At 36.7% G+C, this 26954-nt stretch overlaps 2 protein-coding genes across 2 annotated transcripts in view; one reads left to right on the top strand and one right to left on the bottom strand.

Moving 5' to 3' along the window:
- The window catches only part of LOC121422535 (mismatch repair endonuclease PMS2-like), a 46929-nt gene extending 43563 nt beyond the window's left edge, over positions 1-3366 (top strand). Inside the window, exons 23-24 of the mRNA XM_041617671.1 lie at positions 275-310; positions 2403-3366. Of these exons, the coding sequence (XP_041473605.1) occupies positions 275-310; positions 2403-2465 (99 nt within the window). The 3' untranslated portion in view covers positions 2466-3366. The remainder of the gene's footprint in view (positions 1-274; positions 311-2402) is intronic.
- A 4338-nt stretch (positions 3367-7704) lies between these two features.
- On the bottom strand, positions 7705-14330 carry LOC121422575 (FAD-linked sulfhydryl oxidase ALR-like). Its single transcript, XM_041617723.1, has 4 exons — positions 14303-14330; positions 13800-14107; positions 10150-10376; positions 7705-8872 (listed from the first exon to the last, which is right to left on the bottom strand). Exons 1-4 carry the CDS (start codon positions 14328-14330, stop codon positions 8707-8709), a joined length of 729 nt encoding a protein of 242 aa, XP_041473657.1. The 3' UTR covers positions 7705-8706.
- Between the last annotated feature and the right edge of the window lie 12624 nt (positions 14331-26954).

The following is a 26954-nucleotide window of genomic DNA, read 5'->3' as shown; positions in this document are numbered from 1 at the left end:
GGAATGTAAACAATGGAAGAAGGCAAACGAACTTCTTTACCCAAACAAACAAATCTCTATTTTCCATCACGCTATACAAGTCACAATGAGATTCACACTGTTGTTCATCATTCACTCCTACCTTTATCATGATATTTCTACAACTTCCGTCAACTTTGATGATTTGAGGATCTGTTTGTAACTTATTATGACCCTGTATGGATCCTTTTGCAACATTTATAGAACAATTGCTATTGCCATTATTTCCCCTTATTGTATTTTTCTGCTTGCACAGTTGGTTTGCCACATGGGCGAATTGGAACAGCCTTGGGTAAGTCCGAAACCTCTAAATGATTTTCCTCATAAAATGTCAGGAGGCCCTAAAATGATCACTTCCCTTGCTTGGATCTCCGTCTTTTAATAGTGTATCAGATATTTTTGAGAAGTTGAGATCATTAAATGCTTTCATTATTTACTAAAACACTTTTCTTTTTACTTCAAGGATATTATTTTTTTCAGTGCTGTTTGCGAGTTTCATAAATTTGATTGCTCTCAAATGGATGGGAAGTAATTATTTCCTCATGTGTGTCTCTGTTGGGAATGATCCACAAAGGCCAATTTTCTATTGTATTTTCTTTTAAGATGTGTTTTACTGTGAATTGAATGCTTCAGATTAGCATATTGTTCATGTTAACTGAAGGGCATTTGACGAAGCTGTGATTGATAAAAATCATGTGGTAAATTTTTTAAAGAAAAGTCAGCCTTGTGGATACACGTCAGCATTTAAGTTCGTTTTAAGTCATACTGAAATCTTTGTGAAACACCCCTGATATTTTTTTCCTATAACGATCTGTGTGTCATTTTTCACAAGGTCCGCCCTTATTGTGATATTACTCATATGATCTCCTATCAATTTGATCTAATTGATGCTTGTCATGACAATACAGTTGGTCTAATAACCTCCTAGGTATAATTCTTGTTTAGTCTGAAATGCCATTTGGTCTATTTCCACTTATTGGCCCGTATTCCGTCATCAGGTTTAACTTAGACCATGGTCTAACTCTGTGCTAAAATTATGGGAAGCCAAAAGTGTCATAATTTTATTAAGTTGTATGTTTCTTATGTTTACTGTGCTATTTCCTGATTCATCGATGTTGAAGACAATTATCTGTTTATACTCCTTAGACAGTTATGAAGGATTTGAGAGCCAAATAAGGTGAAATATTATCTCTCTACAGTTAGTGATTTATGTAACAATTGGCTATCCATGCTTAAACCACAACTTTAAAGTTTAAGTTAAACCTGAGTGAAAGAATACTTTGATATTATTTTTTACTTTATCAAAGGAAATTTGGTTCACAAACAGTTCATTCCACCATGTAAATGTTGAATGCATTGTAAGCCGTGTTAGACCAAGTAGATAATTGATTTGTGAACAAAATTTTCGGCATTACTCCTATGTGTTTAAGATTGCATGCTCGATCTGTAATGAAAATCATAAGACAGAAAAAATTGGAACCAGTGGGATTCGAACCTGTCATCTACTGCTTGCTGGGCAGCAACTGAACCACCAGGCTATTTTGGTTCACGGCTTAGTCACGATGAACTGGAATTCAATTACCCTTGATCCTCTTCTTTCTGACTTATTAATATGAGGTAATAATAATTTGTGAACAAATTTTCGCAAGCAGCAGATGACTGTTTCAAATCCCAGTTTTTCCAGTTTTTCTGACTTATGATTTTTATTACAGATCGAGCATGCCATCTTCAACACATAGGAGTAATGCCAAAAATTTGTTCACAAATTATTACCTCCAATTAAAGCCTCTTTATTTAGATAATTGATGTAGACGAAATAGTAAATAGACTAAGGCCTGTATTCTGAAGTCGGGTTTAAACTTAGGATTAAAGTTGTGGTTTAAGTATGGACAGCCAATTGTAACATAAATCACTAACAGTAGTGATATGATACTTCAGCTCATTTGGCTCTCAAATCAATCATAATTGTCAAGGAAGTATGAATAGATGATTGTCTTCACCATCGATGAATCAGGAAAGAGCATAGTAAACGTAAGAAAGATACAACTTAATAACAAATTTGATACTTTTGGCTTCCCATACTTAAAACACTACTTTAAACCTGAGTTTAACTTAAACCCGACTTCAGAATATGGGCCTAAGTGGCTATTGGACCAAATGGGGATTAGACCATGTGGGATTAGACAAAACAAGCAGTATACAAAGTGACTGTAGACCTATCAACAATTTACCTACAATTGCAGGTAAGTAGTAGGGGAGTACATTTTGTCAAATTCATTCACTTCCAATCCCTACACTTTACACCCACAACCTTTCCACTCGGCATTTCCCTATTTTCACCAACAAGTCTTAAAGCGTAATCTTGTTTATTTTCTGTTCACCAGAACTGCCCCCACGGTCGTCCCACCATGCGTCATCTCTTCAACCTCAACATGATGCCCGATTGACAAACATAAATCACGATGGTTGGGACTAAGGATTTTTTTGTGCTGCCCAGTTGATAAACATATTCATATATCATAATGAGTAGGACTTTAGTATTATCCTTGCTACAAAATGCAGTACTTCTTGTCTTTTAGTCTTACAGGGGCATTGCGAGAAACTTGTGATCAATTGCAAGTCTATTTTGGGGTTCTAAAATAAATCATGTCTTGCAACTAATTGGAAATTTGCACTTGATTGCTCATCCGTTTCTTGCAACGAATGTTGATTATATAGCTAAAGTTGATTGTATTAATAGTACTAGAAATTTCCTTTGTATTACAGATACTTTCTTGAAACACCCCCTTGAATGAAGTGTTAAAGCCCTGCCACCCATCATTCAAATTTTATTCTCCTACTTTAATTAACTCTTGCTGCACTGATGTCGTACATTTGTACAATTAAATTCAACAATCGCATAATTATTTTTCTTCCTTACCTTAAAACTGGGAAATGTGATAAATAGAGCATAGTTCTCAGATAGCATCTATTTGATAAATATCAATATCGATGGTGAAATCTGGAACTCTATATTCAAAGAAAATATCATGAGTACAATTGTCATCATTTTTCCCCCAAAATTCATTCAGCATCCAAAGAGTTAGTGAAATCAACAAAACCTCCTCAACACACAAATTACATGACATGCTTTGAGTGATTGAAAATGTATTAAGATTCCTTTATTTCTCTGATGATTAATATCAGGTAATTAGAATATATATATTATAAATATTCTATTACATGATTTTCAAATACGGTAAAAAATTGCATAGCCACAGAAAGAAACAAGACTTAAAGGTAAATGCCAGTTGTGGTAACGATATCAAAATGAGTTCGTACAGAATCCAATGAAATAACAACCAAAGTGTTTGTTTGTATAATTAAAAAATATGTGCCTGAGGATTCTGGAAGAAAGTGTTTAATTGCTGAGAAATTAGCAAATAAGCACAGGATTCGGGTCAAGCGTCGGGCCGACATTCAAAGCAATAATAGTACACTGTCCATGTGCCTTATCTGTGTTGGTGATCTTCAGTGTGAACATTTTTCAGTGTAGATTTTCAAGATTTCACACGGTTCAGTTTATGAAACTGTACCAGATCTAGATCCTCAATGATATACTGACAATTAAGCCTGGTTTTACGGACTTTCTCATGAAATAAGTGTTTACTGCAACTACTGGTATTTCTCTTTAAATGCTGAACAAAGAAGAGTTTTTGGGAACACAGAGAATGTATTTTCAAGTGCCCTTCATGACAATGGAGTCTCTGTCCAGGGTCGGTGAATCGAAACGGCAGTTTCAGCCTTGACACTGGAAATTACAACATATTTGCGATTTTTAGTCAGCTCCGAAACAGGACAAAATTACTGCCGTGATTCACCAATTTTCGACAATGACCTCCCTGCTGTTCATTTTGATTTGACTTGCTCTTTCAATACATTCACCATGATGTTCTAGAATTCATTCTGCATCACGGTGAAAGAACTCCCATTTATTCAGGTAAAGCCTCACTTGTAAGAATGAGAAACATAAATAATGAAAGATGCCACGAACACCAAGGCATTACATGGAAAAACTTCACATGAAATTAGCATTCATATTGAATGTTGCATCAACTACACTGGCGGACGGTCGCGGACCGTGACCCACAGGAGACAAAGCATTGGAGGGGCACAGCATTGTTCACAACGAATATAGTGCCCCTTCAATTATTGTCTCCTCTGGGTCACAGTCCGCCACTGTTCAGCTATATGCAGTATAGTCTCCTACCCAGCTTGTTACACTCGACTTCTGTCACTTTTCTCACTTAAAATTGTTACTAAAACCATTCAAATGCTAGGTATAGTATTAATTATTTTCCATTGACATCATCTTTTGAATTGCAAGATTAACATTGGCATTTATTAAAAGCAGTGATTATTTGTGGGAATTTGAATTGGCAATGAAAAATGTCCAAACACTAAACTGAAATTTGAATACCGGTAGTTTTCAAGGAAAATATTCTGAATGAGATTCAAATCGTTTAATACTGATATCATCACAGACTCATAATTATTGTTCATGTACTTGATATTAATGATACACATGAAGTAGAGAAATTTATCTAAAATTAGGAGTACAATTAGATATGTATGACTTTTAACTAAGCATAAAAACAAATGCTAACATCAAGAAAGAATGATTGTTAGGGGAATCGAATCTGGGATTTCTATCATAAAACCAGTTTTCAATCACAGATACTAGATATGAATGAATTATATATCTGAGATATTTTACTTGAAATATGATCCTATCATGAATTCTGTTATAAAATTGAAGTTTATAAAAGAAATTTTACAGAAGATTTTAAAGGAATGTTTTGTACATGTAATTCTATAGATGCTAACTGATAGCTCAAAAAAATCCTGAAAACCCAGGCCGGGGTCCAGGGGCCCGCCCAGGGCCCCTGGCGGGGTCAAGGGCGAAGCCCCCTGAAGCTGGAACGTTTTCTTATTCTTTAGAGGGCTGAAATCATTAATCTACAGTAGTACATAACAAATAATTAATGACATAATAAACTTCATATCATAGGCAAGAAAGGTGCTCAAAAAAAAAAATCATGTAACCCGTAGGGCCTACTCATTACGGTACGGGTTAACCTGCTGCGGGTTAATATGCTGCGGCCAATGGGTGCGACTCGGGACGGGTGTATGTAGCAGCTGGGGTGCCCTTTTTCACTCACTGTACTCATCAACAAGACAATCCTATACTATTGAAAATCCATATATCACAATTTCTATCAAAATGATGGATAGTTCACACATATGAATTGATGAATACGCACCAGAGAACACATATTTCATGGTAGCAAATAGGTTTTCAGCTGAAATCCCGCGGCAGACAACCTATCACTCACGCAGCAGCAGGCAATTGCAGCCACACCGGGCCGTGCTTCGAGCGGTTCTACCGGGCGATCGCCCGACTGGGATAGCGCTGACACCCGTATCCCTGCAGGGTATACAGCGGCGTTTGCAACTGCTACAATGTATTGCTCGCGCGTACCGTACCAGCTAAACTTCATGCTGCGCAAAACGCTAATAATTTTCCGTCTGCGCAAATTGGCCATCCAAAATTGAAATTGCGCTCTCCGTAGCGAACTCCGTGACAAGATTTGGAGGGGAAATTTTTACGGATTTCACTTTGACAATCGATTTTTTTTCCCGGAATATTTTTCAGCAAAGGAAAAAATCCGGAATTCCGGAAAAATCCGGAAAATTAGCAACTCTGTAATTCTAACTGGTCTGCACAGATGGAGATTACATTGTGTTAGATGTTGCAATTTATTAACTCCTAAGCCATAAGCAAGGTAATATTTTTGTAGGCTGTTATTAATACTGTATTCATGATAACCGGATTTTAATGAAAGAATTGTTAATAAAAAGAATACAAAATCTCAACGATAATTTTGAAAGTGTCTTTTGTTGTTTTATATAAGGTATGGTGTTGAAAGATGGTTGAATCCAATTTTTATACAACCAGTGTACATGTATATCAAATTTACCAACCATTTGGTCTAACTGCAGTGTAGCCCATATACCATTCCGCCCAATACCTAATTAGGCTACCAATTTTGGTCTAAACATATTGGCCCCTATTCTGAAGTCTGGTTTAACTTAAACTCAGGTTTAAAGTTGTGGTTTAGGTATGGATAGCCAATTGTTACATAAATCACTAACAGTAGAGGTATCATATTTCAGCTCAATTGGCTCTCAAATCATTCATAATTGTCTAGAAAGTAAATAGATGATTGCCTTCACCATCGATGAATCAGGAAAGAGGACAGTAAACATAAGAAACATACAACTTACCGTAATAAAAATTCTGACATTTTTGGCTTCCCATAATTTTAGCACAGAGTTAGACGATGGTCTAAGTTAAACCTGACTTCAGAATACGGGCCATTCTGTCTAACACGACTTACATGTAGTCTATATGATTGGATGAACTGTTCATGAACTAATTTTCACTTTACAAAGAACAAAAAGGTGAGACAAAGGAGAAATTAGACCATCTAGGAATCAGACTAATGGGTTCAGCCCTTGTGGCATTTACTGTATATTATATGGTTCAGAATGGAATACCAGAAATATTACAAGAGTTCGGGAAAATATTCCACGAATTGGAGATGAGTGGAATATTGGCTCTAACGAGTGGAATACTTCTGGTATTTCATGAAATAAAGCCATCCAATATAATTATCGTCTATCCCCCCCAAAAAAAAAAAAGATGGAAAAATGTGATTTAACAAGTCCTATCACATCATGCCATTATCACTTCATAGGATCAATTTTGGTCGTTGACATGCGACTTGCATGTAGTTCATTATGATGTCATTGAGCATAGTTGTGCTGTATGCTGGGCACCCCATTGCTTTCAGTGATATGCACGTTTATATTACACGCATTCGTGCAGTTAAATTGAGCTGTTAAATTTGCTCTCATATTCAATAGCAAATTTTGTACAGGAGCCTATGGGATTTTCATCGGATCTCAGTCCTTTTTAGGGATACGCTGTGATACTGCATGGCAATTGATGCAGACCAAAATACGTGTTTTAAGGCATCGCTAAAACACTCTATAGATGATAATAGACGATCTCAGACATACATGTACGTGTAGACTAATTGTTTTTAGACAGAGGATGTAAACCTTGTCATCAATATGGAACAGAAATTCATGATCATGGTTACTTACAACCACCAAATGACCAACCAGTGGGTCTAGTAATTAGGCTTATTCCTGTATTTGACCCTAAGTTGTTTTCTCTAGTCCTTCTGACATTGTAGAGTTTGAATAGAATAGTCATTGTACAATACGGTGTTGGCTCAGTTGGTAACTCGTCTGCCCGTCGAACCAAAGATCGTGGGTTCGAGTCCACCCCGGGCGGATGACTGAAGCCAGTGCGTTGTCTGTAAACGTCTCTCCCATGTTTCATAGATGCAGGCTATGTTACAATTGAAAACACTCCGACCCTCGGACAGGACGTTAAATGGAGGCCCCATGTAGAGGAGAGTCACCACCTTTGCACGTTAAGAACCCACTGCACTATTCGTATAAGAGTAGGGGGAAACCCTGGTGTAGCGGTCCACCTGCATTCCCCCCAATCAGTTATATCGGGAGGAGGAGAGACCTGCGGGTCATAGTGATTCAGTTCGCTTTTCGCCTCCCAGGCAAATAATAATACAATGGTTGGAGAGAAAATAAGACCAAACATATATTGCATGAATGGAGAATAAAATTATTAATAAATTAGTGTTTAATATGCTTAATACATCCAAACAATGTCTATTAGCCCTTTACAGATTTATTATAACCCCGGACATCAGATGTTCCATAATATTTATGGAGACAGATTATTTTCACATGCCCTTTACTCAATCAAATTATGATTTTTTTTTTTAATTGCTGTAATTACGGTCAGGGCACCAATACGTGAGTAGCCAATTAAATTCACTTCTGTGCACAAGAGTGTGGGAGTTCAAAAATTTAGGGCGTATATTGTTATTATTTAGTGCATTCAACTTTACAAATTTTTAGGAAGTTTCTCCATTCTACTCACGACCAGAAATACTTGTATATTTGATTTGCCTATATTTCTCTTTAAAAAAATTCACCATTATTATGATATATTGAATAGCTTCCTACATTTCATTTTCTAAATCATTTGATCCTTATTATATTGTCCACTTTCTGGCACATCCAAGAGTACATGATTATTCAATTATATTGGTCAATAAAAACAATGATGTCATCAGTCACATGACCCTACTAAGATCATTGTCAAGCCTTCAGAACCATTACAACAGATTATGTCTTGTAATTCCATCGGTCCATCAAAACAATGTCACTAGTCACATGACCCATCCTTACATCTATCCAACCATCGTTCATCAATCCTTGAGCTGTCAAAAATAGGCCTTTTCAATCTCCTAATAACGTCATTGGGAAGCCAGCAGAATCGTTCCGAAATGTTGTCGTGTCTTGTAATTCCAATGGTCCATCGAAACAACATTGTCACCAGTCACATGACCCACCCTTCCATTCATCGTTCATCAATCTTGGAACAATCAAAGTTGGCTTTTTCCAACCTACAAACCTCATCGTGAAGCCTACAAAACTATTGTGAGAGGTTGTATCTTGTAATTCCATCGGTCCATCAAAACGACGATGTCACCAGTCACATGACCCGTCTTTCCATCCATCTAACCATCGTTCATCGATCTTTGAGCAATCGAAGATGGGCTTTTCCAATCTCCTACTGACATCATTATGTAGCCTGCAGAACCACTGCGAGAGGTTTTGCCTTGTACTTGTATCTGGTTGGTTTGTCTTTAATCTAAGGATGATAATAGAATGAGATTACTAATTTGGTAAAGATCATAATATTATGTACGTCAAGTCTGTCAGATTTGACACTCCTGTTTTTCGTTATCATCACATCTGCTCTGAAAAGGTATTATATTTTATTTATTCATTCATTTATATATTCATTTTTTATTCTGCACTTCAAACATATTCAAGATTACAAAAGCAAAATCATACCCTGTAATTATATTAATTTTTTAAAATTTGCCCAAATATTCTACATGTACATATACCACTATTCTAATTATCACACTTTTGCCCGTGATAAATCATAAAATGACTTGTGCCTGTAAGACACACGAGAAGCATCATCACCCAAAATTGGAGATGTAGTGTAGCTTAGGGTAATATAAACTTCAGACTTAATTTCAAAGATATTCATAAAAAAAACTGGCCTACAGCATTCACAGAAGCCATCTACAACTGTAGGTTAATATATATGGGCAGTATTCTGAAGTCAACTATAACTTATACCATGCTGAATTACTGCTAAAATTATGGAAAGCAAAAAAATGAATGTTAAATTCTTGTTAGTAGTGTGTTTCTTATAGTCTGTGCTCTTTCATAGGAATAGAGTGGCGAAGAAAACTAATTCAGTTACAATTCCTAGATGTTTATGAATGATATGAGTGACATAAGAGCAATTTTGGTTTATCATGATGGAGATGAATGTCGTAATTTAATACATGCTCCCCCAACATGATAAACAACCTTTCTATGTGTTTTGATGTTTCTAATGAGGTAGAATTTGTGTATATTTCTTTTTTTTATTTGATATTGATTGTATTTTTATGTAAATGATTTTTTGTAAAGGGTTATGCAATTTGGCTTTTCAGCCGCTGTAGATACCCTTGTTGAAATAAACTGTTTTAAATAAATAAAAATAAATGAAACCTGCACTGTAAGGAGATTTGTGTCACAATTGTTTCTCCATAGTTAAACCACAACTTTAGACAATAGATTAAATCAAACCAGAGATCAGAGAATACAGGCCTATAGGTTTTCAACATAGAACACAGGGAGCAGCATCATCAAAAGTTAATAAGTGTGGTGATTATACCAAAATAGTTTCCATACCAAATTTTGTGAAAAAATGATGAGATATGAGCCCACAAAACATACGCAAAAATATTATGCTGCTGAATCGGAAGAAGCCTTCAACATTCTCTTGGGGAAGGGGAGGGGGATACAAGGAACTTCGCAGTGCCTAATGCAAATTGCTCTAGATTTTCTAATCATCATACTCACTTTTCCCTGAGGTCCTCTGCACAGTCTTCACACGGGTAAAACTTTGAGAAGAGATTAATAAACTGTGTCATTTCCGACTGCTGCGTCTGAGTCGGCTGGTCTGGATAGTAAGCCGCCATGGTGTGCAAGAAGGACCAGGTGTTCCGACCAAGCTCTTCACGGTCTAACGGACATTCTCGGTCCGTCCTCTCACCCTGAGTAGGAATGGCCCCCTGAGAATTGGATCCCTGTAAAGATTTTTTTCGAAGAATTCGTGAAAAAATTTGTTTGTCCAGAAGCTCACTTTCTTGAAAGTGTTATTTACGTATGCTTCACAAAATTTACTGCAATGACATATCGTTGTTTGGGTTAATAATAATAAAAAAAATAATTAAATATTGAAAACACAAATAAATCAATAAGACAAAGATATCAGAAAGATGAATGTATTACCGGTATATAAAAGAGATGAATATATTGAAAAGGAAGAATATATGACAAAATATATATACACTGTGAAAAGAGACAAAGATATTGAAAAGTAATTTCTTTCTTTATTTCAATTAAGATTAAAGGAATAATTGAATAATCAATGTATCACTGAATCAATGTATCATTGAATAATCAATGTATGACTGTATGACTACTGTTAACTACCCATGGCTTTAAACTTCTGTTTTTTCAAAATCCCTTTCTTGAGTAATTTTGTTCAAATTGGCAGCGATTACGTGTACTTTTTCATCATCAAACGCTTTGGTTCAAGAGGCTGGGGCCATATTCTGAAAATTGTCTTCAGAAAAATATTCTTGTATCTTTAGAGTAACAATAAAATCAGTATTTCGAAAGTTGTCTTAACTTTTGTTGTATCTTTCACCGAGCGCGTATGATGTTAGATGATGCGTAAATATATAATCGGCGCATATTATGTCTGTGCACAAGACAGAGATGCCAAGTTCAAAAAAATGTAATGCGTGAGATTTTTATGACTCGACGTCTCTGTGCGCGCGCGCGGCCAGTACTTACACTCGTATACGTATGTTGCGAAAAGGTGTGCGCGCAACGCGCGCGCGCATGAGATATGGGCTTCAAAATGTTCAAAACCATGGGATGCACACACGCTATTCATCGTATCACGTACTAGCAGTGCGCTGACTGCACTTTTGATTCGTCTCGCTTGCCGGGCTAGACGCGAAGGCGGTCGGCTAGTCGTATAATCTGGCGAATAATGCTACTTTTTCTCTTTTTTTTCTGTCGGGTCCCGATGCGTGAGAAAAATGGATGCCATGCGTGAGATCGTGAGACGGACCCTGAATGCGTGAGTCTCACGCACAATGCGTGAGACTTGGTAGCTCTGACAAGATAAAATATTGAGTTACAAGGTACAGTGTATTCTGAAAATTCTCTTATCTTTGCATTCTCTTAACTTCCTTGGAAAATACAATAAAGTTACAGGAGGTGGAAGGCTATTGTGACTTATTGTTGCATGGGATATTTGTCCATCTGCAATAAGTATTTCTTGCTGCATCCCGCAAGAACATCATGTTTTACAAAAGGAGACATTCCAAAGACATTATAGCGATGGATTGGTAGACTTTTCAGCAATCAAAAATTGGTGTTCAAGACGATGAATCTTTTCAGAGAAAATATATCTTTGAGAAGAGACCCATGTATTTTTAGCACAGAAGCGCACAAGCATATGCGTCGGGAGCGCAAGGAAATTTTGCCTCATATCAACAATGCGCTTCATTATTTTTCAGAAGAGACGCTTCTATTGGTTGGCCTTAGCATATAACAAGCTTAATAATTGGTTGATGACAGAATATTGGGCGTGTCAGAGATAAAATAGGGGATGTCCTTACAGAGATAAGACGATTTTCGGAATACCAATTTAAGAGAATTTTAGCGCGCATATTATCTTGCTGACTTACAAGAAAAGTTAAGACAATTTTCAGAATACCACCGCTGATCATCACTTTGATCCTGCCCAGGACAGGTGATCCACATTCTACAATTACTGGTAAATGCTTATGTTCTATTCAGCTCTATTCTTTAGTGTGACCATTGTCACTAGATTCCAATGTCAAGTAGCACCCAAGGATTCATCTGTGTGCATTCAGAGAGTCAAGGAATGCTTAACAGCTGTTCCTTCAGTTATTGTTGCAAGATGTGATTCTCTAAAAGAAAAACCAGCCAGTTGGGCTCAAACATGAGAGAAACCTCATCATTGATAGCAATACTGTACTTCACTCATTGCACTGAATAGAAAGTTTTCATCTAGTGACGAAGTACTAGTCATCCTCATTTTCTCATTACACTCTGCAACATAAGTAATTATTTATAACACATTGGATTTTCTGCAGTTACTTCTTCATTGAAAGGAAAATGACTTTTCTTGCATCCTTTGTTTCTACATTTGAATATCCATCGCTTGTGCTATCCAAGTGGGAACTGTGCGATATTGTTCGGAGACACATCACACAGCCCCATCAATGCACTTTGCCAAGGGACAGTCATGATTACAGTGTGACATTCTACATTTGTAAATATCGGGCTCCATGTACAGTTTGCATATGTAAATTATTGAACTTCTTTCAAATTTCGAGGACTTGCACTGCATCTACTACTTCTGCATCATTCAAGCACTTAAAGGCTGGTAAGTTTATATATATTTCTTTCCATTTCAGTGACCACAGGCACTTAGAATATTTCTTATTTGTTGTCGCTTTAAATGATTTCCAAATGTATGTTTTCGAAGGTATTGCATTTATTGGTGCCCATAAATTATTGAATAATCCAAAGACTTGTGCATGTTATGAATTAAAGTTGTATAGCTATAGAGGGCGACAACATCATGAGCAGAGCTAGACAGAAAAATACTTGCATCCACAGATAAAAATCGTGAATCTCACCTCGATGCTAAAATATTCTGCACACTTGGCCAGTTGAAGCGGGATTTTGCATGCATGTGCGCAATTCTTCGCGTTCGCCATTTTTTTTGGTTTGGCAGTATAGTAATATGTGTTGGGAACTGGCTTCAAATCACCTATTAAGGGAGCCCAATCGAGAAAATCAAACAAAAATCTCCTTCATTTTACAATATTAAAAGCACTTACCTCAATTAAAATAAGTGGTACAAATCTATTGGAACAGGTCTTGTTATTCCAACATGTAAATGAAATGTGGAAAAAAAGGTTCAAACTTGGCCAAAAACGTTCAATTTCCCCATTGACTCCGTCCGCGCTGCTTTGTGTCAATGACCTATTTATTTATGAGAATATCATGAATATGTTTAACGTTACATTTACAAGAAAGGGCAAGGAGTGAGTCTGTGTCCGATAGTAGTAGGCCTACTACTTCTACTTCTAGGTTTAGTCACTGTAGTAGAGTACGCTTTAATGTCTTTTCTTTAATGACGTGTTGCCTTTCTAATAAGTGACAGTTTGTCACTGGCTTTTGAGAGCGAGTATTTGTCCCCCGAGGATTCGGGTGGGTGTAGCGGCGCGGAGGGTAGCGGTAGTGAAGTGAAGTGGAGTGGAGCCTGCACGAACTTCGCTCGAGGTAGGGTGCGATAAACCTATACCGGTACGTGTGACTGAGTGGCAAAGACCAAAGACCAAGATCAAGTTACTGAACCTGAAGAATGAATTTGACAGTTGACGCCATTTACTTACATTTGGAACTGGAAAACCTGGCGGCAACATCACTCCCTTATCTTTAGCAAAGCTTCTGAAGTCGGTACATGCTCTGCATGGTCTTTTTTTACTCTGTTTCTGCTCGGAACTTCCGCTGCTCGTGTGCTCCATGGGCGCTGCCATCTTGAAACTGATGATGCAATCACCACATGAAATTGCGGAATTGCGCCAGCTCAGTGCGATACCGATACAATTAATCACCTTCTTGGAAGCGAAAGTGCTGTTGGATGGTATTTTGTACACCAAAGCAGCACCCTCTTGGTAATTAGCTTGGTATGCTAAAATGTCTGTTATTTTTCAAACAGAAGAAAAAACATTGTTTATTATCTAATTGTTATTATTTTTGTTATAATTCTGTTTCTGACCCAAAATAACTTTATTTAGTTGAAATAAAATTTTTGTGTCATTTTCCCCCTTAACCAAATTCCCTTTCATTTTGGAGTGAAAACTTTTTTTCTCTGCTTTTTAACAAACCAACATACCATATCTCTTTCTTTTTGCCTCTGCCATCTTTACCTTTGCCATTTTCAACTCCGCCATTTTTTACACTGTTAGAAAATTCATACTTAAAAATAAAAAAAATCCTGCAACAGAGTCTGGAGAACACCTGTAATCTTACTGCATTGTGTATTGCATTTGTGTATAAAATTACAGAAAATTGGTATTTTGTGCGTGTACCCTTACAAATTTATTGTAATAAAACCGTTTTCCCCTTTTTTAAAACATATCTGTTCAGTAAAATTGTGGAAAATCCTCCTGTTATTATAATTTACAAACTTATTTGGTTTTTTGTTTGTAAATCCTGATTTTTTTTCAAAACCTAATTAAAAAAATGTTTTTTTAAACTTTTGTTTTCAAAACCTAATTTTGTTTTTAAAACCTAATTTTCTGTAAAACCTGTTTTTTAACCTGTAAAACCTAATTTTTGTAGAATCTACTGGGTTTTTTTTCTAATAGTGTACCTCGGCCACTTTACCTCTGTCATTATCACATCTTCCACTTTTACCTCTTGTAATTTATGCCTCTGCTCTTTTTACCTCTGCCATTTTTACCTCTGCTCTTTTTACCTCTGCCACTTTACCTCTACCGTTTTTACCTCTGCCGTTTTTACCTCTGCCATTTTAACCTCTGCCATTTCTACCTCTGCCATCAGTGGCGTACCGTGGGTCACGGCATTAGGGGGGCACCAGCAAAAATTTCGGGTCACTTAGGGAGCGCGCGAAGCGCGCTCAGTTGTCAGGTATCCTGACCTAATAGAGATATTTTAAGGACATGCAGTGCCGTTAAACGGATATGTATCTCACTTCTTAAATAATGCGCGCGCGAAGCGCGAGCTGAAAATTTTTGATATTGAGGGCTAAAAATGGACATTATAAGCAAATTGTTTTGTAATCATGATACTTAACTGTCTCGCTAAACAAACAATGCGAGCGTGAAGCGCGAGCTAAAATTTTTGCATATACTGACCCTAAACAAGGAAATATTAAGGATTATATTTTAGAATCCATTAAGAGTATAAATATCTCACCATAGTCATCTAATGCTAGTGCCATCCTTTGCTGATTTTGTTAGAATTACATCTAAACACAGCCATGAAGCACCTTTTGTAGTGCTGAAAATCTAGGAAATTCAGACATGAAGAGGGGCATTCTAAGGGTTGTTTGTAGGAATTCACTAAGAACCCACGTATTTCACTAACCAAATGATGCGAGCGCGAAGCGCGAGCTAATTTTTTTTATATTCAGATCAGAAAAATTGACATTTTAAGGACTGATTTTAGGAGTTCATGAAGAGCAGAAATCTCACCAATCCACTAATGCGAACGTTAGCACGGACAGGAAATGTTTTATTTTAAGACCTTAAAATAGGGCAACAACTTTCAGTAGTCATGAAAAAGAAGAATATATCACTACTTAAAACAATAATAACTCTAATTGCGAGGAAATATATTATTTTGTTGTATATTGATTTGAAAACGGGAGGCTTTAGTACAGCAGGTTTATATATCTCGTTAAACAGTCTATGCGAGCACCAGGAACAATGAAGACACAATTAAGCAAATAATGTTTCATAAAGTTATGAAAAAATGCTTCTTATGTTATATAACATAATATAACACTATAATAAACAACAATTTCTTCTTTCCCCCACTACGTTTTTTCCCTCTTTTTCTCCTTTTCCCTGTTCCACTGTCTGCCATTATTACCTTTGCCATTTTTACCTGGCACCTTTCAGAGGAGTAGCTTTCTTCGATCGTATTTCGTATCAAAATAATTGCAAATGAATTTCTTCATGATCTCGTCATTGTCTATTCGATTGTCGATCGTTTTAAAAGCCTGAGCAATCAATTCTGCCTTTTCTTGAGCATTAGCTATTGGTGTATTTTTTTTCTCTTAATAAATTGGGAAATACATGTTTGGAGACAGAACCATTTCGTAGTCCTGTTACCATATCCCATACTTTGCCTAAGTTGGATGTTCCCTTCAAAGACTGACAGCAATTTAACCAGCATTCCTTTTGTGTTTGTCTCTTTATTTTTTGAACATATGCTTTCTTTTTCCTGTATATTTCCAAGTCCTCCTTTCTAAAATGTCTATTTAATCGATTTCTATATTTATTTATTTCTTTGATGGCTTTTTGGTATTCTAGCGTCCACCAAGGAAATGGGTTTTTGGCTTTTAGATTTCTGTCTGCTTTGCGAAGGGTTTCTTCTGCCACTCCATTAAATATTCAGATCATGTGAAAATATCTTTATTTTACTAAATTTATGCTTCAATCTATCCCGATCTATTTCCCAGTTTACGTGCTTGAAGAACCAATTCTTTTCTTGAGGATTGATATTATCATCTACATATTCTATTTCGTGCAGTGAGCACTTGATGACACTGTTATCACTCCCGAAATTTCCTAGCACGTTCCATTTTAGTTTTTCTAGGCAAGACCTTGTCCCTGTATGGAAGTCCTTTCTTGTAGGTATCCCATCGTTCAATACAACTAAATCATGTTTTGTTATAAAGTTTTCAACTACTGTACCATTACCATCTCGCTTTATACAGAGGGTTGTGTGAATTAATTTCACCTGTAATTATTATGGTTTTTGAAAAATTTTCAATCAAATTTTCTAAATCTCGCAATCCTATCTTTTGACAAGTATTATAATAATTGATTAATGAAATGACCTTGTCATAATTGAAAATGTCAATTCTGTAATATTTATTGATTTGAGGGAAATTGACTTCTTTGAATGTAACTGTTTTATGCACATAATATCGCGATTCCTCCTCTTCCTCCCTGGCCTCTGTTTTTTATTACTGGGATGAAATCTGGAATTGCTAATGTATTAAAATCAGTGAACCATGTGTCTTGTAGTCATATCAAGGCAGGGATGAAGTTTAATTCTACATTTTCTAATATAGCTCTTTGTAATAGTAAGGACCGTGAGCTTTCATGCTTTGGGCATTCCATTGTAAAATATTTAAAGGCCGAGCGTTGATAGTCTTCGAGCTGTCTTTATTACTGAAGACAATCGTGGATCATCTCTGGAGACACCTCGTTGATGTCTAAGCATCGCTTGGCTGCCTCAACCAATCTAATTCTGTTTGAATGTGAAGTTTCTTTGTCAAGGTTATTGTAATAAAAGTGATGAATGCCAAAAAGGCGAGCATTTTCTGTGAATGTGGGAATTACAAGCCCGGATTGTTCTGCTTCATTAGGCCTATGATTAATCTCTTTAGAAGTGAATTCTTGCGCATCTGTCTGCACAGACTTTTCCGACGTTTCTGTTTGTGTGGATATATATGGTCGCCGTTTTTAGGTTCGATCTCTTTACCGTTGGTATTTGTTCTAATTCAACTTCCAAAATATTCGGTTGATCTGGGATTCTCTTTCCGGGGGGGGGGGTTGATAATATTCTTGTTAGATGATTCATGATCTTCCGAATGATTTTCTTCTCCTTTTTCCTGATGGCATATTTTTGTTGCTTGAGCATGAGTTAGCTGACATATTGAATATTTCTTGCTTCCTTATAATAGGTATACCCTTGATAGGCCGCTGAATGATTAAGGTTACATCCCAAGCATTTTGGGTGATTTTTCTTGGGGCACTTTTCAAAAGTGTGGGCCTCACCACATCTTAAACGACCCTTGCAATTCTTTGGTTGCCGTGTGCCCAAATTGCTGGCATTTGTGGCATCTTGTTACAGAATGGACAAACTCATCAACTACATAATTTTGGTATAGAAAGGAGTCGTGGTGTGGAAGTTTTGGCCCATTGAACATGTTGAATGCAAGTAGAACAGAAGGGGTTGGTGAAAATTCCGCCGCTTATTCTTTTATTGAATCTCTTTACGTTCGTCATATCGTGTTCTTTCATGAGTTTATTTAGTTCTTCTTCCGTGATTAGAGCATCTACTTTATGAATAACACCGCGGATTTGAGTTATGGGCAGATATTGTGCAACCTCGACAGGGGTGTGAATTAGTTCAGTCATTTCTAAAAAAAAATTATCTGTAACTTTCAGGCTTCCCTTTTCTTTCGTAATTTTACTCATCTCTCCATATTTCGAGTTGATTTCTTTAATGAATTTTGCTGGGCTTATTTTGCTTATGCATGATTTCTCACCAACATCTCCTATTTCTACTACTGTAGATTTTTTTTTCATTTCTGATATTCTGTTCCTTACCTTTTTACGATTTGAACACGACCCTTCTTTGTTTTCGAAACTTCCTTTCCTAACTCTTTTGTCATCTTCATTTATAGTTCTTGTACTTGCTTTTTTCTCTCCACTTTTCGCCACTCCATTTCACTCTCAACTTCTGTAGAACTCTCTCTATCTTGTTGTATTGATATGAGATTGGAATATAAATTTAGCTTGTTTTCTATTACTGCTCGGGGTATGTGCTTCTTCTCCGGGGGGGGGGGGTGTTTCACAAAGATTGAAATGTTCAGTGGTTTGTTTGTCTCAATACAATCTGCCAAGATTGATAATTGCATTTCCCTCAAAAAAAAACTTTGGGAAATATGTCTCTTTTGTTGCTGTTATTGTTATTTTTATTTTCATTTTTAGGAGGGTGTTTAACCTGCTTTATAAAGCCATCTTGACCTCGGAATGAACTTTAGAAGCTGAATATTCGAACGTGTTCACATCTTAATTAGATCTGTAGGCCTTTAGTATTATATGGATTGCAACGCGGCCCTGCCTCTGCTATTCTAGTCCATAACCTGTTTCAAAGAGGAAGTGCATTTCTTTCGGGCTTAAATCCAATACGGAATTCACCCTTGAATGAGAGATGTTTTTGTCTCACCTGCATAGCAGAGTGAGACTATAGGCGCCGCTTTTCCGACGGCGACGGCGGCGGCGGCGTCAACATCAAATCTTAACCTGAGGTTAAGTTTTTGAAATGACATCATAACTTAGAAAGAATATGGACCTAGTTCATGAAACTTGGCCATAAGGTTAATCAAGTATTACTGAACATCATATTAGAGTTTCATGTCACATGACCAAGGTCAAAGGTCATTTAGGGTCAATGAACTTAGACCATGTTGGAAGAATCAACATCAAAATCTTAACCTGAGGTTAAGTTTTTGAAATGACGTCATAACTTAGAAAGTATATAGACCTAGTTCATGAAACTTGGACATAAGGTTAATCAAGTATCACTAAACATCCTGCATGAGTTTTATGTCACATGACCAAGGTCAAAGGTCATTTAGGGTCAATGAACTTTGGCCGATTTGGGGGTATCTGTTGAATTCCCATCATAACTTTGAAAGTTTATGGATCTGATTCATGAAACTTGGACATAATGGTAATCAAGCATCACTGAACATTTTATGCAAGTCAAAGGTCATTTAGGGTCAATGAACTTTGGCCGAATTGGGGGTATCTGTTGAATTACCATCATAACTTTGAAAGTTTATAGATCTGATTCATGAAACTTGGACATTAGAGTAATCAAGTATCACTGAACATCCTGTGCGCATTTCAGGTCACATGACCAAGGTCAAAGGTCAATGAACATTGGCCGAACATGATCAAGGTCAAAGGTCATGTAAGGTCAATGAACTTTGGCCATGTTGGGGTTTTTTGTTGAATAACCATCATATCTCCGTAAGTTTATTGGTCTAGTTCATAAAAAGTGGACATAATAGTAACCATGTATCACTGAACATCTTGTGCGAGTTAGAGTAGTTTTCAAAGTCAGCACTGCTGCTATATTGAACTGCGTGATGCAGGTGAGACGGCCAGAGGCATTCCACTTGTTTACTCTTTGTTCTGCAATGTTTCATTATTATTTGTATTTATTTATTTTGTACTTGTTTCCTTGATTTTGTACTCTAATCGTGTAATAATTCTTGTAAATATTGTGATTTTTTATAATAATCCCAGAATTATATATATATATACATATATATATGTGTGTGTGTGTGTGTGTAAAGTTATACATGTACAACAACTTTCAGCAACTCTTTTTTATTTAAATATTGTAAAGAAATGGATGAAGAGAACAATGGTAGGCGTAGCTTAAATCAAGGTTCCCCAGAGCTATCTACCCTTTGGAAAAATTGGTGATGCCGTATCGAAGCAATAGCTTTGATCCAGCTGAGGCATGGCGGCTTGTCATTGTTCTAAACCCACCTTCACCCGACAAAGGAAATTATAATTGGTATAGTGTCGAAAATCTGTCTATCTGATGGTCAATCGGATTGAGTTCGCCCTAGCCATTAACCCGTCTCTGTGGTCTAGTGGTTAAGGCACCGGCGTTCAAAGCTGGGGACCCGGGTTCGATTCCCGGCAGAGACATTTTTTCGGCATCACCAATTTTTCCAAAAGGTAGATAGCTCTGGGGAACCTTGATTTAAGCTACGCCTACCATTGTTCTCTTCATCCATTTCTTTACAATATATATATATAAAAGATCTGTAGGCCTCCTAATACGCTAAAAGACCGATGCGGGGAAAATGAGCGTTGCGAAGAGCGCCATCATAATAAAGGGAGTAGGTGTGATGTCTTCTGACTCGTTACACAGATGTGTAGGTGTGTGGATTCAGACCGTGAGTTATGATATATCTGTTGAGATTATTATTCATTATACAGTGAATAAATTAGCATATAATTGTATTCATACATAAACATTGACATGTTTTGAGAAGAAAGTACTTGTTTCGCTACTCGATAGGTCTATATATGATTACAGGTGTATGGATGTATAGAGTAGCGACTGAAGTGTTTCATTCAGAGGGGCATACACTGAAAAAAATCTGGTGTTGATTCAACACCAGCCCGGAATCTATGTATGTCCACATCAGAGAAGTGTTAAACAACACCAGTTTTCTTTTTGGTCTAATACCAGATAGGTGTTTATACAACACCAATTAGCATTAAAACAGCATCGGTTTGATTCCAAACTGTTGTTTCAATACTTCTCTGGTGTGGACATAATAGATTCCGGGCTCGTGTTAATTCAACACCGGAGTTTTTTGCAGTGTATAAACAAATATTGCATTATGGGTTAGGATCCGGGCTTGGTTTGAGCAGGTTAGGACTTGAGGTGGTACTTTAATGGCTGCTGGCTCGTATTTGCTTGAAGAAAATACTTACATTTGGCAGTGTAATAATAATAATGATAATATTAACGGTTAATTATATGCGCTATACACAAAATGTATCTCAGCGCTTACAATTGTCTGAAAAAAAATAAGTATAAATAAATATAAATCTTACGTAACAAAAAAATATAGAATTGTATACATTAAATTGCATCAACTATTGGTGTTGTCAACTGCGCCAGATGAGGCATGGTGGCATCTTGCTTGCTGCTTCGTTCACCAACAGTTTAAGGGACAAGCCCGGTCAGCACATCATTCACAGAAGCTCTAGTATAGCACTTGAGGCCACCAGGCCCCAGATGGGTTAGCCAAGTCAAACCAAACAGTGATAGCAAAAATCATAAAAACAAATACATATTAAATAAATGAAAATATATAGAAAACTAGATATTTGTATATTTGTGTAGATTTATAAACACACCACAAGGAATCATACATGTAGCTAGGTAAATCAATCTTATAACGAATTGATATCGTCAAAGTATAGTATTATTATGGAGCCTCTTCGGCTCCATCTCTCTGGAATGCTCTTCCATTGAGAAACCGAACAATCGAATCGCTTGAAGCATTTTAATAAGTATTTAAAATCCTTTCTGTTTTCTTCTTACTTTTGTTAGTTAACGTATCTTTCCCAGGAATACCTCCATCCCTCTGCGCCTCAGAATAGTTTACTAGATAGATGGCGCATAAAAAATGCTCTGTTTATAAATAATAATAATAACGTTTTATTTACCCAGGGTAGCCACTTCAGTTAGGAAACTGCTCTACCAGCGGGCCCTGCATAACATCATATGTTATTATTACTGCATAACATCATATCTTATTATTACCCTTCTCCAATCTAAATGCTGAGCGCCTAGCAAGAAGGCAGAAGGTCCCATTTTTATAAGTCTTTGGTATGACTCGGCCGAGGATGGAACCCACGACCTCCCGTTCATGAGGCAGACGCTCTACCACTGAGCCACCGTCATTATTATTATTATTTACCATAGAATTATGATTGGTTGTATATCCAAAAATCATCTTGGCACAGGTTGATCGTTCATTTGTTTTCCCGTCTAGGTGTTGCTGGATCGATTCATGGACTCGATTCCGCTTGGTTTATGTCGATGGGGAAACCCCAAAGAATCTGCTAATTCAAAACTCTTTTTTTGTAGTTATATCTTTGCTATTGAGGATCTGAAGTAAATATTTTTCATCATCCATCAACAAGAAAGTACATTTTTTATTAAAAGCAATCAGACCTTCCGCGCTAATTTTGTAATATTCCTTGCATAATCATACTCCCTTCATTCCATCTTTCACTCGCTCTTTTTCTCTCTCTTTAATTTAATATTTCTATTTCCTAACTCTCTTTCTACTTCTCTGTCTCTCTCTCCCTCTCTCCTTTATCATCCTTTCTCTCTCTTCCTCTCTCCCTCCTCTCTATTGTCCTTCAATTTCTCTCCTTTTCTTTTCCCATGCCAATGTCTGCACCTCTATATACACTTTCAATCAGATCATGTTTGCATTTAAAATCCAAATTTCTTACGAACGGTGAAAGCTTTCCCCTTATAATATACAGACATGTCATTTTGTCGACGTTTTGGCAAGTAAACAAATGAACAAACATACAAAGATTTGCATCAATTTGCATGTAACGTCTAACCGTTATGCAAAGACTCTCAAAGCAAACACGTCCTTCCCTCATTCATAAATAGCTTCTGGTCATGTGTTTAACGTCGTGTTTCTTTTTGAACCCCTTAGAATTGTCAGGTGTCGTTTTCACAAAAATACCCATCACCGTATTTCCTTACCGAAATCCTGTATGATCAGTGCTCCAAAAATCAGGACCAAAGTGGTGCGTGAAAACGGGGTAGGTTAAATTTCAATCATTCTAGGTTTTTATACAGCAAATAATATAGTAAAAAAGCAAACAAGTGCCCGAGTCCAGAACCAATGCCTTTTGTGATATGTCTTGTAATCCTATCCGTAATTATTGACTCAAGAAGCGCCCCTCTTAGGTTTAAAATCCATCTCAAAATAGATGCCCAATCCAGATATTTGAGACAAGGATTACACTGTTTTGTCAATAATAAGTTCACGTATCTCGAGGCATTTCGAATTCTTCGTGTTAAGGCATCATTTACCATGCCCACGATTGACTATGCGTTTACGATATCAATCTTGATAATAATGAATCCATTATCAATGTAAATGCACGCACATCGTATTTGTGATATCCATATTTAATTTTGACCTAACTTAATATAATGAAGCAAATGGTAATAACAACAACAACAACAATAACATCGATAATGAAAATAACGATCAGTGACGTATTGAACAAAACGAGTCGGGCCAACATTGCGTTTGGGGGCCCGGGGTCAAATTCCTTAAGAGTCTCAAGCGAGCGAGCGAAAATGTTACCATTATTATAAGATCATCTATAATTTTGTAATAAATTTTGACATAACCCTTCCCCTTTCTTTCCTCATTGGTGGCGAAAGCCAAAAATTTTAGGGGGGACCACCAAAATATTTTGACAAGCGAAAAAGCAAAAAAAAAAGGTTATCCACCAAAATTCAGGGAGGAACCACCAAAAAAAATTTACAAGCAAAAAAAAGGTTACTAACCCCCCCCCCCCCCCCCCCCCCGCTTCCGCCGTCTATTATGCCTTTCCTCCTTTTGGGTACTCCCTTTACATTTTATTTTTTGAATGGTATGAAACAACTATTTCACAGTGAACTTTGAAATATGGATAGAAAAATATGTATCGTGGCAAGGTTAGAACCATCAACATGATCGAAATAAGCAATAATTTCCTTTTATTACATATGTTTTGTTTACTCATATTCCCCATGGCATATAGTACTATTTCACGATGGATATTTTAAATTTGGATAGAAAATTCTGTATCACTGATGAAAATGTGGCGAGGTTAGAACCGTCAATTATGATCAAAATAAGCAAAAACTGTCCTTTCGTGGGTATATTTTGTTTAACTCCTATATTTCTCATGGCCTACTATCACAGTTTCTTATTCAAAACGGTATAGTATATCATCTTGGTCAAGATTGCTTTGGCAATGGGAAGCTTCATGCGGTCAGGATGTAATAACAAAATCATCGCCTCATCACATCTAGAAAATATCAATTTCTTGAGCTACCCCCTCCTATCATCATTATGTTCATGTTAAACGGAAATGGCTATTAATGACCAAGGTAATGAATCTCAAAATTGACTGCTAAACATTGGTGCAAAAATCAATTTCATCCGTCATCATCATTGAAATTGGACGCCCGTAGCACGTATTTATGAACCAGTTCGTAATTCCTTTCTGCGCATGATCAAAAGATTCTACGCATGATCAGAGGAATGTCATTTGTACTAAAGTGACATGGTGGTTTAAAATGTAATGAGATAAGCACCAACTTTGATATCTTGATTATTCATTTATTCTTTTGAATTTGGTTTTTATTTACATCCACAAAAAACGACAATGCGTCCACGAACGACTGGTATTTCACAGATTACCAAGTACATTGTGCAACATGCTATGATATGCATTCAAAGAAAAGCAACAAATAAAGTGTTCATTGGTATGCTATTCTAGTCACATTGTCTATTCAATTTCTTCATCCTGCTATGTAAGGCAAGCTTATGTAATATCTTGTTTTGAAATCTGCCTATCATAATAAAAGAAATGAAAGGTCATTGTACCAGAAGTAACTACGAACTGGTCTATTGTTTCTCGTGGCAAAGTATATCAGCAGATGTAATATAATCTGTCTGAACTGACACCCGATGACAAAATATTTGCACACACCAATTGTTGCATTTTTTTTCAATTAACAAGGCAATATTTTTGTAATACTGATATACATATGAAATACATATTCAAAATAAATCATTTGGATAATCAATTTGGACAAATCTATCTACGTAAAATAATACACTGCAATGAAAAAAGGAAATATGTAGGGTATTTACCGGATTTTAAAACTTGTAGGAATATTTTTTTTCTTATTTGATAGGGTGCGGTGTGAATAATTGAAATTGTTGGATTCGTTATAATCTTACAGTTACACTTGCATTTCACAGCCTAAGAATCGCCATAAAGGCAACACAGCAATTAATTATTTCATTGCTTATTCAATTACATTTTTAGACTGGTAATGTTTTCAAGATCTTCCCCTGTGACTTCGTTTTGTTCCAGATGTTACTAAGGTTCTTTCCCATAACAATTGCAGTTTCAATCCCCCTGAATTCACACTTCGATTCCTAAACTTGGTTTCTATTAACCCAACTGATTACTTATCCGAAAATCAAACATCAAATTTCCAGAAATTGTAATAAAAAGGAAGTCCCTCTACACTGTAAGAACTGCGGTGTTAAAACTGACACCAATTGGTGTTAATAGAGGACCACACCCTGAGGTGTTAAAATTACACCCTAGAGATTAAACACAACACCAAAGGGTGTACATGTAACACCAAAATGCGTTGTAATAAAACCTATAGGTATAAAACTAGCACCACCAACTTAACACCGGTGTAAAATAACTGGTGTGGTCCTCTATGTACACCGGTTAACACCACAGTTTTTGCTGTGTAAGATTATCCCGTCTATTCGTGTATACGATTTCCAAGTTGTATGGCTTCGGGGAATTGTCTGGATCAATTATCATCATTTGCATATAACAGACTATTATAGTCTGTAATTACCAATTTTCAAAGGGACCGTGAGGAGGAGGCTTCTCTAATAATCAATGTAAATACAAAATACGAGACTTGAATTTCCCTCCTAAACTTCGAGTGCTTCATTGATTTTTATCTTTGGGGTTCAATATCGGAGTGGTTTGAGAGATGAGTTCTTGATCAATCGTATAATAGCATGGGTATGAAGTGATATTGATTATCCTCAGAAATCTTACATCACTGATATACGAAGCCCAAGCGAAGTAAGTCTGTGTTCACTTGCTTCTCTCGTTATGGGACGGATGCCATAATCGGGGCCATGATACCCCCTGGGCGTTGTGGCGTGCGCCTGTAATCCAAGCTGTGGGGAAGTTACAAATTGATGCAGAGGTTCGAGGTTCGAGCCCTGGTCACGTCTTTCGGATGGTGACGTTAAAGGTCGGTCCCAGACGTAAATAATCATTTCTGATTGATACACGTCTGACAAAACTCAAACACACCCCCCCCCCCCCTCTCTCTCTTTCTCTACCCCATCCATACTGCGCGAAGTGCGAAAGCTTCTAATTTTCGTTCTTATTTTAATAAGAAAAGAGATCGCTTGTTGGCACAGTTCTTTATCGCTTCTATTATGACCCCTCCCCTCCAACATATTGACGCAACTGCCCCCATGCAGTGCATGTGATAAAATATTAAAGTTTGTTTCAACTGGACACTGGGTGCATCGTGCAAAGCGCAAAAGCAGTTGACGAGAGACACTGAATGTTCCTCTATTTTTTTTTCGCGCGAAGCCCGGATTATAATATTATGACGTTTCACCAAAGAAAAGCTTTTTTATGCATTTATAA

Source organism: Lytechinus variegatus, chromosome 10 (genome assembly GCF_018143015.1).
Source record: "Lytechinus variegatus isolate NC3 chromosome 10, Lvar_3.0, whole genome shotgun sequence".
NCBI lineage: Eukaryota > Metazoa > Echinodermata > Echinoidea > Temnopleuroida > Toxopneustidae > Lytechinus > Lytechinus variegatus.
Note: the sequence above shows the minus strand (reverse complement) of the source record. Positions and strands in the feature narration are given on the sequence as shown.

Coding starts and splice junctions, on each gene's coding strand:
- LOC121422575 (XM_041617723.1), bottom strand. CDS start 14,330: ATGGCAGAGGCAAAAAGAAAGAGATATG. Junction 10,377..13,799: donor CAGGTTTTCCAGTTCCAAAT/GTAAGTAAATGG, acceptor AAATCTTTACAG/GGATCCAATTCTCAGGGGGC. Junction 8,873..10,149: donor GCAGAGGACCTCAGGGAAAA/GTGAGTATGATG, acceptor TATCATCCTTAG/ATTAAAGACAAACCAACCAG.